The following is a 15,634-nucleotide window of genomic DNA, read 5'->3' as shown; positions in this document are numbered from 1 at the left end:
TCCTAGTTGCTGGAGTAGTCGATTTCTGCTTCCTGTATCCTGCTTAGAAAGTAGAAATCCTCTTTGGATTCCCTCTTGATTTTTCTATGAACTCAGTAAGACTGTCTGAAAATAATGACATTCTTAATTTTCTAGTGTACATATTACACTAAGAACTCCAGTACAGTTTTACGTAGATGGAATAGCAGGCGTCATTCATTCTTCTTTTTCTTTTTAAGGGGGAGGGGTTTCTGGGGTTTGAGCCCAGTACCTTTGCACTGAGCTACACTCTAGCCCTTTTTTATTTTTTTATTTTAAGACAGGGTCTTGCTGAGTTGTCAAGGTTGGGATCAAACTTGTAATCCTATTTTAGCTTACCAGAATGCTAGTATTATAGGCATGTTCCACAATGCATGGTTTTTATTTCTTTCTTAATACCAGCAGTGTTTCACTGTCAAGTTATATGGTATTTATTTAAATATAGAAAATTTTAATGTTGGTTTGCTAAGAGTGTTTAGGCATAAATTGATGTTAAATTTTATGAAGTGTTTTTCTGCATCTTATTGAAATAATACAATTTTTATTCTATTAAAGTTGTGTATTAACTGGTTTTCAAATATTAATCTAAACTGGAGCTTGGCTAAATCATAAATTATTCTTGTTTATTAATATTTTCTTTTATAGTTTTGCATCTATGCTGTTAAGATTAACATAAACTTTTTTCTTACTTTCCCTCCCATGTTTTTTAGAAATACTATGTTCAATTCATAAGACTAATGGGAATGGAGTTTTCATGGGAGGCTTTGAATTATAAATTTAGTTTCTATAGTAATTTTAGAACTATTTTATTTTGTTACTTTAATTTTGTTTTCTATTTTTTCTGGTGTCAGTTTTAGTAGGTTGTATTTTCTTGAAACTTTTCTGTTTTATTTAAAGCCTCATACTTATTGCCATTAAGTTATTATAGTAGCCACAAAGGTAAAGAGCTTAGAAGTACATTTTTGAAACAGCAAAATGCATTAAAAATTTATTTTAGGTCGAGTATGCAGCACAAAGAGTATTTGCCTAGCATATGCAGGGCTGTGGGTTCACTTTCCCAATACCACCCCCCATATGCACATACGAAGTTTATGCTGTTACTTCCAATTCAAATTGTAAAAACTACAGGATTTTAATAATTTCATTTTTAAATTTTTTTTCAAAATTAACAGATATTTTTAATCACATACATGGTTTGAAGGTGTATATTGTCGAATGGTTAAATCTAGCTAATTAACAATTGTTTACCTCCCATAGTTATCATGTTTATGGTAAAGACATGTAACACCCGTCCACTCTCTGTATATTTTTTGATATATCTTCATTAACTACAGTCACTTTGCTGTACATGTTTGTTTGTTTAAAACAAGGTCTTGCTCTGTGGTTCAGGTTGGTCTCAAGCTCACTGTGTAGCCCAAGCTGGCCTTGAACTCAGAGGCAATCAAGACTGAGATTGCAGGCTGTATGCCACCATGCCCATCGTGCTGTACACTCTGAAGCTTGTGTCTCCTTTCTAACTTTAGTTTTGTACCCCTTGATATCTTCCCATTGCCCCTTTACCCCCAACCACCTTGGCTTCTGGAAGTCACCATTATACTCTCTATTTTTATGAGATCATTTTTTTAGATTCCACATATGAATGAGATCATGCAATATTTATCTTTCAGTAAGCATAATATGCTCCACATTTATTCAGTTGTAACCAATGGCAGGCCAGGGATTTAGCTCAGTGGCACCACACCTGCCTGGAAAGTGCAAAGTCCTGAGTTTGATCCCTGATAGCAAAATCAAAACAAAACAAATGACAGAATTTTATTACTTTATGATTAAATAATGGTTGTGTATATTGATCATATTTTATCCATTAATTTGATGGTGGACATTTTCATTAATGTCTTTTTGTGAATAGTGCTACTATAAATACAGGATTATAGCTTTTTTGACATACTGATTTTATATCCTTTGGATATTGTATTATTTATGTGACAAAATAAGTACCTTAGAAGAACAAAAGGGGAAAAGTTTATTTTGGTTCCCTATTTCTGAGGTTTTAGCTCATGATCAGTTGGCCCCTTAGCTTTTAGGTCCGTGGCAAGGCAGAAACATGGCATATTGGTGTGGTGGAGGGAGTAGAGTGAGGAAGAGGGGAGGGTAATGGTGGGGTAGAGAAAGGCAGGCCAAGGACAAGGTATACCTTTCCACACCCGCAGTGACCCACCTCCTCCAACTAGGATTCACCTTTAAATTTTTTACCACCTCCCAATAATGCCATCATCTAACTCCATCATTAGATTAATTCACCAGTAAGGTTACCACCCTCATGAACCAATTACTTCTCCAGCCACCTCTGAACATTGCTGCACTCAAGACCAAGCCTTTATTTAGAACAGTAGCCCTTGGGGGACATTCCAGATGCAAACCACTCTGGATCTATATCCAGCAATGGAATTGCCCTATTATGTGATGGTGCTATTTTTAATTTTTTAAGGAATCTCCATAAGGTTTTCCATAATGGCTTTACTAATTTATATTCCCACCAAAAGTGTGCTAGGATTCCCTTTTCTATACATCTTCCCCAACACATTATTTCAACAACATACTCTATTTTGAATATTGCACTTTAGCAACAAAGGTACAGAGGTCTTTTTCATTCTTCTGTGTAACAGCCTAGTGTTTAATTGAATGGGTGCAATGTACTTTATTAAACTGACCTATTGACAGACACTTGGGAAAATAATAACTTTTAAAAATACTTTCCATTGTATGGATCATAACATTGGCACATTGGCCAGTGGAACTATTTAACTTAATTTTAACAGTATTTTATTAAAAGCTTTTAAATTTATACATAATTGTAAAAGTTTATTTTATAATATGTTTTGGTGTTCAGTGTTCTTGGGAAAGTTAAGTTCCTTGTTTTCTTTTTATTTATTTCTTCGGGTAGATTTTCTTATAAGAGTAAACCCAAGCCTTGTGGCCTTTGCCTTATTACCAGTGCCCCTGTAACTTAAAAGTCCTCTATATATTATGGTGCCTGTTTCTAGTACCAGTTTAATCATATCAACTCTTTGCTTAGGTGATAGGACTCATTACCTTGTTGCATCTAAATGCCATAATTCTCTTACTATAATCTAGTAGGTTGAAAAAGGAAGATAGCTGATATATCTACTAGTCATCTGTTTTAAGGAAGTTTCAACTCCTAAACTGAACAGATTATTGCCTATATTAAATATATGTATATAAATGAAGATGTATTAATATTTGTTGAATAAAGCATTCTTCTCAGTCTCACATATGACAAGTGGTTCCCTTTGTTTGTTACTCTTATATGCTTCTGCTTAAAGAACTTTAGTAGTCAGTGATTTCCTCTTTATTAATTTTTCATCAAGTTTACTAGACTATTATGTAAGCTTAGTTATATAGACTTTTCTCCCACTCTTCCTCTGAGAACCTGTATTCCATCCTTAATCTCTAATGTACCCTTAGTACTATATTCTCCGACTATTAACCTGGAGTGAACAAATCACAACTTTGACTTGTAAAAATATATTGTACTTTTAACTATTCCTGGTAAGTGCAAAGGTCTTAGAGTATTTAATGAATTTGCCTCCTGGTTACTCCCCTTCCTGTAGCTTATATGCTGCTGTTGGGGTGTTTTGTTTTGTTTTTTTGGCACCAGGGATCGAACTCAGGAGTGGAAGCACTGAGCCAAATCCCTTGCCCCTTGTATATTTTAATTTTTATCAGTCCTCAAAAGGTGCAATTATTATTGCAGTTTTTTTATAGTCAGATGTTCATGTACCATATAGTGTGTTGTGCATTTTCATTATGTCATTTGATTTTTTTTCTTTTTGAAACAGTGTCTCACTCTGTAGTTCAGGCTGGCCTCGAACTCTTGGCAATCCTCCTGCCTCAGCCTCCTGAGTGCTGACATCACAAGCGTGCGCTACCACGCCTGGCTTCATTTAATCTTTAAAACAACTTTATATGATAGAAATTATTATCTTATCATCATAGATGAAAAACTAGGGCACAGATAGTTTCTGTAATTTATAAGTTAATACTGCCAGTAAGTGGCAAATTTAAGATTTAAACCCAGACAATAGAGCCCAGAGCCTGGCCTTTTAACCAATATAAACTCAAGTCATGACTAATATATTTTTTCTCTCTCTTACTGAAAAAGAATGACATGAGTAAATAAATAAAAATAACTAAAAATTATTTTTAAAAAGTCTCACTACGTCACTAAATAATTGTAAGCTTTTTTGTATTTTGCTAATGTGCTAACCTTGACCAAGTATGAGATAAAATTAATTTTTAAAAATTACTACTCTTTTAGCTGATATAGCCCAGAGATACAGGATAAGCAAATACCCAACCCTCAAATTGTTCCGTAATGGGATGATGATGAAGAGAGAATACAGGGGTCAACGATCAGTGAAAGCACTTGCAGATTACATCCGGCAACAAAAAAGTGACCCTGTTCAAGAAATGCAGAACTTAGAAGAAATCACCACACTTGATGTAAGTTAACTTTTGATAGATTGGAAGAACATTGCTGATTTCATTAGTGTAAATAAATTCTAATGCAAAGAATGTGGACATTCACTTGTAGGTAGTTGTTGCAATAGGTTTGACATGTTCTTGAATTTTCAAGGGAAATGCTAATGTTTTTACTGTATAGAATATGTAGGGTAAAGTAAAGTTGAAAAAATTTAGGACAAAGAGAAGCCTGGATTATAAATAGAATATAAAATCAAGCATATATAACCAGAGTTTCCACGTCTTCCTTAGTGGTGACCTTTACAGCATCTCCTTTAATTACTCATTAATCAGCTTTTTATGTAAGGTTTAATATCCTCTAAAAACACCCCCTATTAAGTTTGGCAAACCACTGTGTGCATACTAATTATATAGTCAAAAAATACACTGAATTTTCAAACATTAAAATTATTACAGGAAAAGACACATTGCCATTAATCCCCCTCTTCAAACACTCATAATCCATTTTCTTTCCTACTTTCTGAGGCAGTTCTAAAAGTCCTGTTTCGTGTTTTCAGTTGTGTTCTTTCATGTCTTTAGGTGGGCTGCCTCAGTGTCCTGAATTGGTTCACAGTGTTTTCCTTTCATGGTCATTTTGACTTTGGGGGAACAGCCAGATGTCGAATGGTGTGAGAGCCATGCCTTTACCTTGCAAAGACACCCATGAAAGAGAACTTGCAGAACTGCTTCAGAAAGTGGCAAGAATGATGGGATAAATGTGTTTGAATAGAGGGGAAGTATTTTGGGAGGGATTAATAGCAATGTTTGTTTTAGTTTTTTGTTTTTTTTTTAAATTTTAACATTCACCATATATTTTGATCACACGTCCTAGTGTTTTAAAAATAGCACACAATAACAAAAGCAAAAACAGTTGAATTTTAGTTTTTCACAATCACTGGTTGTCACTGTCAAGTTTGAGATGTGATTTTACCTTACCTACATGCTAATAAATTATCTAGTAATAATTTCATAGTTGCTTTCAAAAGACACAAAACTCCTGGGTCAGAGACAAAGGAATTTATTGCTCATATTACAGCAAGCAATGTGGGCATTCCTACATTTATTTTCTTTCCCCCAAATCCTATGGAGGTAATACAGCAGGCCCAGATAGAAAGATGCACATGCTTTGTGTTTTGGTACAGAAGGGTAACATTGGGTTGGGGAAGTTGCCATTTCAGAGCAAGCTGTAACTCTGCTTTTTGTCTTGGATGAAGATACCTCATATCTCAGTGTTGCTTGTTGCAAGCACAGCCCTGAGAAATGGCCTGGATGGAGAGCGGGCACGGGGTCTTCATTTTTGGCCTATATAGTCAGATGATTAGGAGTATGAGAAACCCATGGAAGAGTCTTTACGAACAGTCAAAAGTAAGGAGTTATTGTATTATTTTGCCGATTTAGTTAATGAAAATAAATTCTTATACAAAGAATCTGGACATTCACATCTAGGCTATTACAATAGATTTTGACATGTACATTTCAGTTTTAGAATTAAGTTGCCTTTTAGAGTAAGTTGCCTTATTTAGCAAAATTAATCACTGATTAAATTAGGTTCATTTATTGAACCTATTTAATTTATTTTAAAATAAAATGCTACATGGAAATGTGTATAGTTTTATTGTAGTTAAAATTATTTACAACTCGATGTAATTTTTAGTAGTTCTGTATTAGATGTTTAAAACTAAATGTGCATTTATAGTTACACTTCAGTCACAGATAATTGAACAACATTGGAGCTGTGTGGGTACCAGAAAAAGTGGTAAATATGCTAAAACCCTTATAGAACTATATATGTTTGCAACATAATTGGATACTTTTATTTTACAGCGCAGCAAAAGAAATATCATTGGATTTTTTGAACAAAAGGATTCAGCCAACTATAAAGTTTTTGAAAGGGTAGCAAGTATTTTGCATGACGATTGTGCCTTCCTTTCTGCGTTTGGGTGAGTATTTTAATTGAGGGTGTGTTAATGGATCAGCTTGGCTGCCGTGTTAATCTTCTTTGTTTGTTTTTTTGTTTGGGTTTTTTTTTGGCCATTTTCTGAAGATGATCTCTCCAAATATTATCTCAGTTCTCCTAAAGTCATTGACCAGTCACTCTACCTACCTCTTAAGTACTTTTTAAGGGCTTAAAAGTCTGTTTATTCTTTCTTCTATAGTATCCTCTATAGAAGAAGAATGGAACAGTTAACACTGAACTCATTCATGCATGCTTTTATTTGCTGACACCCTGTGCCAGGTAAATTGCTAACCTGTGAGTTACCAGACTGCAGGAGCATAGTATCTTTCTTGTTGAGAAGTATAGCCTTTGTATCTTTAGTTCTTTTTATCTGTCCAGCACGTTTTCATATATCTTCCTTCTCGCATAGAAACAAGTCTTGGCAGAGCGGTACTGGTGATAAAAGCCTTGGCTAAGCATAGGCTCTACCAGTGAGCCACATCTCAGCCCAGTAACGCTCTTTTGTAAGATTGACTTCTTCACTGATATCCTTGAATCTGGGGCTTTGATCCATCAGTTGTCTCTGCTTTCTTATGTTGTCACCTTTTTCAATATTGCTTTCCTTTTCTGAAACGTGCTTCTTTCTTTCCCGATTCACCGCTTTATCCCTCTTCCCATCTCTGTCTGTCGGTCTCTCTCTCTCTGTCTCTTTGTATGTGTCTTTCTCTTTCCCTCTCCCTCTGCCTCTCCCTCTGTGCAAACCCCCTCACCCCCACTGAACTAAGGAAGTGACTAAGCTACATACCCAGCCTTTTCTAAAATATATTTGGAAACTGGGTCTTGCTGAATTGCCTAAGTTGGCCTTGTGCTTGTAAGACCCTCCTGCCTCAGTCTTCAAGTAGCTGGGGTCACAGGTGTGTGCCAGTGCCTGCTGGACCACATTTATCTCTTAAACTATAAACGTCTCTTTTTTATTCCTGCAGTTTTCAGAGGTGAATTTATATCTGGCTGCCTTGATTTTTCTCAAGATTTTTAACTGGTTAAAAATCCTTAACCACTTGAAAAGCTGACTTTCGCCTCCATCTCGCTGAGGGATGTCTCTGTCTCTGCATTCACAGAATGACTCAATTACCAATCCAGTTGTCTTTTTCAATCTTGACCCTCTTCAATTTTTCCAAGCAACAAATAACAAATAAGCAAATAACACCCACCCACCTACCCTCTTCTTCTTTTGCTGTCTCAACACTAAATTGGATCCCTGTGGTCCATTCCTTATCTCTCTTTCTCTGCTTTGTGTTCTTTTTCTCTTAAAAATGAATCAATCGTTCTTTGGTTATATCCTTGACCTGCTTCTCATTGGAGGTTACCTAACCATCTTTTGACTTTCATGCAGTGTTATTTCTCTTTTATTTTTGGCCCATTAATAGTTAAACACTCAGTTCCAGTAGCTGTCATAGTAGGGCCCCAGATATCTGAGACAATGTATCCTTCTCCATCTGTAACTGTTGTCCTTTGTCTGTGCTTTTGTGCTGTTCATGGCATGTTTCATCTTGAGCATTACTGATGTTTTTTGAAGATCAAGATCACTGTACAGAGTGGATTGCAGAGCTCCCTTCACTCCAGTCCCTGCTCTTTAATCACACAGGGCACCTTACAGCTCCTCAAATACTGCAAACACTTCTGCCACAGAGCCATTGTCCTTGCTGCTCCTGGTTCTGGAAGTGCCTCCCCCAGGGGTCATTGTTGTCAGAAATCCTTGCTGTTAATCTTATATAGGGTAGCATTATCATCATTCTTCATATTGTTCTTTTTTACTTATTCCACTTACTTTTCTTTTTTTTTTTGGTACTGAGAATTGAACTCAGGACCTTGCACTTGTCAGGCTGGCGGCAAAACCACTGAGCTAAATCCCCGGCCGCTCCACTTACTTTTCATTTTAACATTTTTTAACTACCTCAGTATAAGTATATCTAATCACCTGTCAGTCTTTCCTCACCCCGACATAAGTCCCATGTGATTAGGGTTTTGTCAGTTTTGTTCACTGTAATATATCCAGTGCCAAGAGCATACATCATACAAAGGAAGCTCACAGGAAATACCGTGTTCCTCCTTTCTGTTACCTCTAACATCAGTCTAGGTTACCACCTTCATTCTTCTCTCCCGGACTGCTGTAGTCAGAAACCAGAAATAAATCGGTGTTCAGTTAATCTAAAAATTATTTAAAGAAAGAGAAAGCCATTTGGCTTAGAATTTGTTGGAGAATTCTCTTACCAAATATTTATTGTGTACCTGTTATGTTGTAGAATCTGTAGTAGATAGGAAAAAATGGGTGGATTAAAAGAAAATGCTTTTTCTATGAACTGTATTTTCATGAAGTAGCTTATTTTAATTTTTCTGCTTTTTTAGAAGTACTAGTTTTAAAAAGAAAGAAAATTCATGGTTCAGTGTGAAATAATATATTTCTGAAAGCTGATGGCCACCCCTTTAGCACCTCTTGTAATTGTAGAGGCCAAAGATAACTTTTATTAATCTCAGGATGTCTGAACAAATTTAGTATTAAATTTGTACAAGTTTTTCTTTTCCTGAAATATGTGCACATTTTTGTGGCAAACTCTTCATACATTTGTCTGTGTGAACAAATTAATGTCCTTGATCCACAGTTGAAATGTAGTCTGGGGTTAAGATAGCTTTAGTGATAAAACTGCTAATTCCAATTTACAAAATACTAGTCACAAAAACAGCTAAAATTTTTCTTTAAAAATCTGCTTCATAGTAAATTTTTCCTTTAAATGATTTTCTTACTATTGCATAGTCTTATAAATGGGAAAGAAGATGGGCAAGTATTTCAAGTCTTTATAATTCATACACTGTAGAATAACTAGTTTGTTCTGCTTTCTTTATGTATATTACTAATAGTGTTTTGTTTTTGTTTTTTGAGACAGGATCTCACTGTGTAGTTCAGGCTGGCCTTGAACTCACTATGTAGCCCAGACTGGCTTCGAACTCACAGTGATCTTCCTGCCTCTGCCTCCTGATAGTGTTTTTCTTTTAAAAATATTATTACTATTTTTTTTCTTTTGGTTAGGGATGTTTCAAAACCAGAACGATATAGTGGAGACAATATAATCTACAAGCCACCAGGGGTAAGTGGTTTGTTTTTTTTTTAGTGTGTATAATAAGACGTTTATTTACAGTACCAGTCATTAAACCCAGGGCTTACTGGGCAAGTACTATATCACTGAGCTACATTTTCAGCTCTTCTCACTAAATTACCCAGGCTGGCCTTGAATTTACAATCCTGTTGTCTCAGCTTTCTGAGTAGCTGGGATTAAAGACATGCACCACTACTCCCAGTTTATAATAGGGTATTTAAATAGATGTATAGTATAATGTATAGTTGTATATATTTTGATGTTTATAGACTCAAAACTTATTCGAAGCATCATTTTATGCTAATCCAAATATTTCAAAGTTCAATCAGGCCATACCTAAAGCCACACACCCATTTAGTGGCTGAGCTAGGATTAATGATCTCTCTAGTTCCAGACTCTCAGGCCTTTTCCTCCTCATTTTGCATTTAGTCTGGGAGCCAAATTTGAAAAATGTGTCAGTGGTCCATGACCATCACAGTATGATGGAGGAGCAGAGAGGGGAATAGCCATATGCAGAAGGGATCACAGCTAAGATAGGAACCCAGAGACCAGGGAAGGGCCAATCTTCCTTGCTTTTTTTTTTTTTTTTTTAATAATAACTCAACTCTTGTAAGAACTACACTGATCACTTCTGATTGAGGGCAGCACCCCCAGTGACTTAATTACACTCCACCTATTAAAGGTTCTGCCAGCTGTCGTATTGCCACACAAGACCATGCTTCCAGCACATGTACTCTTGGGCAACACTTAAAACCATAGCAGATGGGTATTTGCTGTATTTTTCTGTAAGTACATTTCTTTAATAGTATTAGCATCCCTAAATTATCAGAATCCAGTGCAGTGTCTCCAGTGTAATGTCCTTAGGAGCATGAGCTCTGGCATTAGACCATCAGGGTTTGAATGTCAAATCTGCCACCCTGTAAGTGTACTGCTTTAGGATGGTAGCAATAGTAGGTGCTTTTAGTGGATGTGAGAACTAATCAGTAGGTAATTAATGTTAAGAGACACCCATGACTTAGATCTCTGTATAGTGTTTTGTCTTTTTTAAGCATTTTTCACTCTAAATTTTCTTTTAAAATCGTCAACTTTAAGGAATGGCTTATTCCTTTGGATGACTTTGGATGACTTTTCATTTCACAATGTCTGCCTGTTTCTGGTGAATTTGCTGATACATAGTTAATTAGCCATATCCAAGGAAACACAGAAGATTTATATGTCATATGTTGGAATGTCAGGTACATGATACAGCGTTAACTTTGAACTATGACCTTTTTTCTCAGAAGTTCCATGTTTTATATCTCCTGTAGATTTTGTGGGCTCACAGATTAATTTTAAAGTGTGTTTTTTCAGGGCAGGTTAGATTTGTTTAATTTATTTTTCCTGTTTTATGACAGCATTCTGCTCCAGATATGGTGTACTTGGGATCTATGACAAATTTTGACTTGACTTACAATTGGATTCAAGATAAATGTGTTCCTCTTGTCCGAGAAATAACATTTGAAAATGGAGAGGTATGGGCTTTTTAGTGTATGATATTATTTTAAATTCACATATATTAAAGAACAAGCTTTGTCTACCCATCATACTACTTTTAATGCCTTTATCAGTTGTAAAAATCACCTGGTGAACATCATAGCCATTTTCATAAAACTAGCCATTGATTCTGCTCTTTTGCTGTGTGACAACACCTCTGTTGCATTTATGGTTAAAAGTAGTAATTTACTAGACCTCTGAAAATGAGTTTGAAAAGGCCTCTGAAGTGAATCTGATCCTCACTTTTTGGTTGAGAATCCTTGTTTAAGTGGATGTGCTTTGGAAACAGTGCTTTGCAGATTTTAGTTAGAGTGAATAATCTTTTGGCACTAAGTTTTTTCTGGTTCCCATCCATCCTAAAAGAAATATTTTTAAAAATTGTATTTAAATTTTTTTCACTTTGATCTTATCGTTGATTCTGAATGAGAGAGTGGATTAGTCTCTTTCTGCTTATGGTTTATCAGACAAAAGAATGTCCCTGATTCTTTTCCTGCTTGTATGTTTGACTGAATTCCTTATATTTCTCTTTATTACATTAGTTCATTTAGTTCTCAAGAGGCTCAAAAAGATTTAATAATTTGTTATGTTATTCTCCTGCTTTAATAGTTCTTGCAAGGATAATTTTAAAAACATACTTTAAAGATTTAAACTTGGAAAATCTTAAGCATATCATCCCCCTGCCTTATGTACTAGTTGGTATGTTCAATGATTGACATTTAATAATTTTTGAGATTTAATATATATTGTAACCAACCATCCATAAATGATTTAAACTTAAGTATAGGGAAAGATTTATTTCTGTTAAATCTGGTTGTTCTGATTTCCTTTTACTTAATCTTTTCATACTTGCTTGGTAAACAATATGCTGGCAAGGACATAGGTAAACTTGGCAGCCCAGGAAGCATAAATTACCAGTGAGTGTGTTTAACCTTAGTGAATTAATCAATGTGTTTATTTTCAAATTACTAACCTCTTCATTGTTGTTTTCCTCGTAGTTGTATGTTTGCCTATACTTCTGTTGAGTCTAATAAAATAATGTTATGTGTGTTTTATCTTAAATTTCCTAGCTCTTAAATATCCTCAGAGGTGACTGCTGCGTCTTGTTTCCCAGTTAGTATTTATTCAATAACATTTGTTTCATTTTTTTTTCATATGTTGATTGCATATCCTTGTGTACAAAAATCTGTGAGCAAAGGGAGGGAAAATATGAAATTATGTCTTTAAGAGGTTTTCAGTGTAGTATTTCTTGTGCACAGATAACATAACTAAAGACATAACCTGTACCACTTGAGGGACAATGAGAACATGTTCTTAGAGTTTAAAGAATTCATTTGTACTTCTAGAGATGGGGTGGAATCAGAGAATGCTTTTAAGGAGAGACATGACAGCCCTGAAACAAAGTGCTTAACAGAAAAATAGAAGTAAAAAAGGAAATGGGGAAGTTGGAGGAGGAGACTGTGCATTTGTCTTCCATACTTAGATTGTGACAGAGAGATACGGAGCAGACAATTGGAAGCCTAGGCTTGAGTTCTGGACTGGAGCTAGGCTTGTATTCATAGCTAAGGGACCAGTTAAAACTGGTAATCGAAGTTGTTTCATTAGGTATGGTTGTCAGGCTGGAGCAGAGAAGCCCAAAGACAGAACCATGAATAGCATCAGTAAATGGGTAGGAAAAAGAAAAAAATGTGAGCCCAAGAGATAAACTATGAAGAAGAAATTTTAAATTAGCTTAGCAGAAGTTTAATGTGATGCCAGGGGCTCAGGGAAGGTAAAATGGGGAGTGACTGCTAATGGGTACAGGTTTCTTTCCAGAGTGATGAAAATGTTCTGGAGTTAGTAGTGATATTTGTATATCATCGTATATCTAAAATGGTAGATTTTATGATTTGTGAATCATATCTCAAAAGATAAATGTGATAAGAAACTTAATAATTTATCCTATGTACAAGTGAAATAGACTAAAAGATGGAGATAGAAATTGGAAGAAAACTTATCCTATTGATAGGTCTCATTTGTTTGTTTTTAGAATAAAATGTACATTTCTACTTTATGTTGAAGCAGTTACCAAGTTATAGAGATCCTCAAAAAGGATCACGTAAGGCAGTAATTGTGCTTTGTGAAAACTCTTTTTGGACTTTTTCTTATAAGCCAGAACTTAGCATTTGTTAAGGAAAATAAATGATTAAAATCTGCTGTCTACCCATTACATTTCTGTATTCAACAATAATAAAAAGATTTTAGTAGAGCATGTTATAAGGTGCTCATATCTGTGTGTGTATAGTATGCATGTAGAAGTATACAGATGTAGGCAGATATTTGTTAATGGTGTTGATAAGTTATATGTTGGTTATATTATGACATTTTTGTCTTTTACTCTGAATAAAACGCTTTTTGGCTTTGGGTAGGTTTTATGTAAGTAGAATTTTGTAATAAACTTAAAGCAAGCATAAATATGCAAACCAGATTTATCTGTTGCTGGAACACTCAATTTTTTACTTTTTCCTGTAAAGATTGGAAATACTGGTCATGTTTACCCCACTCTTAATACCTTCATGAAGGGCTGACTTAGTTTCTTCTTTGGTCATCTCTAAATTTGAGGCCTCTTTGGGCTGTCCCTGAGGCTTCATGTCCAGTATTAGCTAGCATTTAAGCCCAGTGGTTCCAACTAAAGTAGATCAGTTCCTGCCACAGAGCAAGGACTCGTGGAGTAAAGAGGGAGGTAAATTCATTCTTGGCTAATGTTTATACCATTGGACCTTTATTTCCTGGAATGTTGCAACCGCTGCCTTATTTCACTTAGGCCCCCAATTGTTTTTTCTTAGAAAATGGCTGAAATTAAATGGAGAGGCTTGATAGTTTTCATCAAATGTTTCTCTCTGCAGGAATTGACAGAAGAAGGACTGCCTTTTCTCATACTCTTCCACATGAAAGAGGATACAGAAAGTTTGGAAATATTCCAGAATGAAGTCGCCCGGCAATTAATAAGTGAAAAAGGTAGACAGATTAAGGTGTTTATTTTCATCCTTTCTTTTTTCTCCTTCTCCCTCCCCCCTTCTGTTACCCTTATATCCACATAAAGACATTGGGTTAAAAGTTTAACAAGTTATTTTTTAACATCTACCTTCAAATGTGAAAATGAGGAGGCATTAGAAGACATAATACGAAGGAGTGTTTTTCTTTGTTTTCTGCACCATGACTGTTTTAGAGAGAAAAATCAAATAGCGTGAGAACTAGGGTTGTGGGTGAACATTATTAGTTTGGAGCACTTTCTCCCAGCATATTGATGCTTAGCTGACACCTTTTCTGGTAGACATTCCCAGAGGTGCTGCTAAGAGAACTTACATAATCTAATTCATATTTATTTCTAAATGAAAGAAAATTGAGTAGCTTCTGTGGATTCTACAAAATATCTAAACATAATTTGGAGTGTCAACTGCTTCCCTTTGTATTCAGGGAAGAATTCTTGTCAAAATAAACTAATGGCATTGTGTAGAACTACTCTTTTTAGTCACTTAGTAAATATTTTTTGGAGTTGAATTAGATAAAAAAGCAATCAATACAAGCTGTAAGAAGCTAGAGTAAGGATGGTCCCGTGGGAATAGCTCATTGCTCGTCAGTTTCAGGAATTTATTACTCTAAACCTGGGTAACTTGCATAGCACCTGATTGCTCATTTAAAGAAAGTAAAAGATTCACAGCATTCAAACTTGAGTTTTCTTAGAATTTCTAAGGATATTTAATCTCTGCCTTAAGAACTAAACTCATTTCTTTTAAATGTTTAATAATATTTAGGTTTCAGTTTTTTAGGCTATATCACTCTAATGAATATGGGTGAGGTTCTTATTTATAATGTCTTTTTTTTGTAAATTCAAAATGTTAAGAGGATACAATCAAGAAAATTCTAATATACTTCTCAAAATTTTATTTCTTTCAAAGGTACAATAAACTTTTTACATGCAGATTGTGACAAATTTAGACATCCTCTTCTGCATATACAGAAAACTCCAGCAGATTGCCCTGTTATAGCTATTGACAGCTTTAGGCACATGTATGTTTTTGGAGACTTTAATGATGTATTGTAAGTATCCATTTTGCTTTTTTAAAAAAATTACTGATAATTTGTCTCAAAATTGAATTTAAAGCAATTGTTTAAATATTTCAAAATAGTCCTGTGTTGTAAGAGTAACACTTTGACTTTGTTAGGTGGATGGAAGTGGTTGCAATGATTCCTACACTTTTTTCACTACAGAGCATGATGCAAATGGCTGAGAATTATGATAGATCCAATTAGAAATATCAGTATTAGGTGGTTCAGATTGGTGATGATGCTTGGACAGTTGGAGATTAATGCTCAGGAACTAATCTGTGAAAAAAATTGTATCATATAAGAAATTAGCTTTGCTCCAAGTTTGGTCTTTGCCAGTGCACATCAAAAAAAAAAAAAAAAAAAAAGG

The 15,634-nt window shown here is 35.0% G+C and overlaps 1 protein-coding gene across 1 annotated transcript in view; it reads left to right on the top strand.

Annotated features, from left to right (window-relative positions):
* Positions 1-15,634, top strand: part of Erp44 (endoplasmic reticulum protein 44) — a 93,293-nt gene that overhangs the window by 59,601 nt on the left and 18,058 nt on the right. The window contains exons 5-10 of the mRNA XM_010614369.3: positions 4,358-4,542; positions 6,385-6,500; positions 9,582-9,639; positions 11,043-11,159; positions 14,064-14,175; positions 15,117-15,258. Of these exons, the coding sequence (XP_010612671.1) occupies positions 4,358-4,542; positions 6,385-6,500; positions 9,582-9,639; positions 11,043-11,159; positions 14,064-14,175; positions 15,117-15,258 (730 nt within the window). The remainder of the gene's footprint in view (positions 1-4,357; positions 4,543-6,384; positions 6,501-9,581; positions 9,640-11,042; positions 11,160-14,063; positions 14,176-15,116; positions 15,259-15,634) is intronic.

This window comes from Fukomys damarensis, unplaced genomic scaffold (genome assembly GCF_012274545.1).
Source record: "Fukomys damarensis isolate Sample0158 unplaced genomic scaffold, DMR_v1.0_HiC HiC_scaffold_36, whole genome shotgun sequence".
NCBI lineage: Eukaryota > Metazoa > Chordata > Mammalia > Rodentia > Bathyergidae > Fukomys > Fukomys damarensis.
Note: the sequence above shows the minus strand (reverse complement) of the source record. Positions and strands in the feature narration are given on the sequence as shown.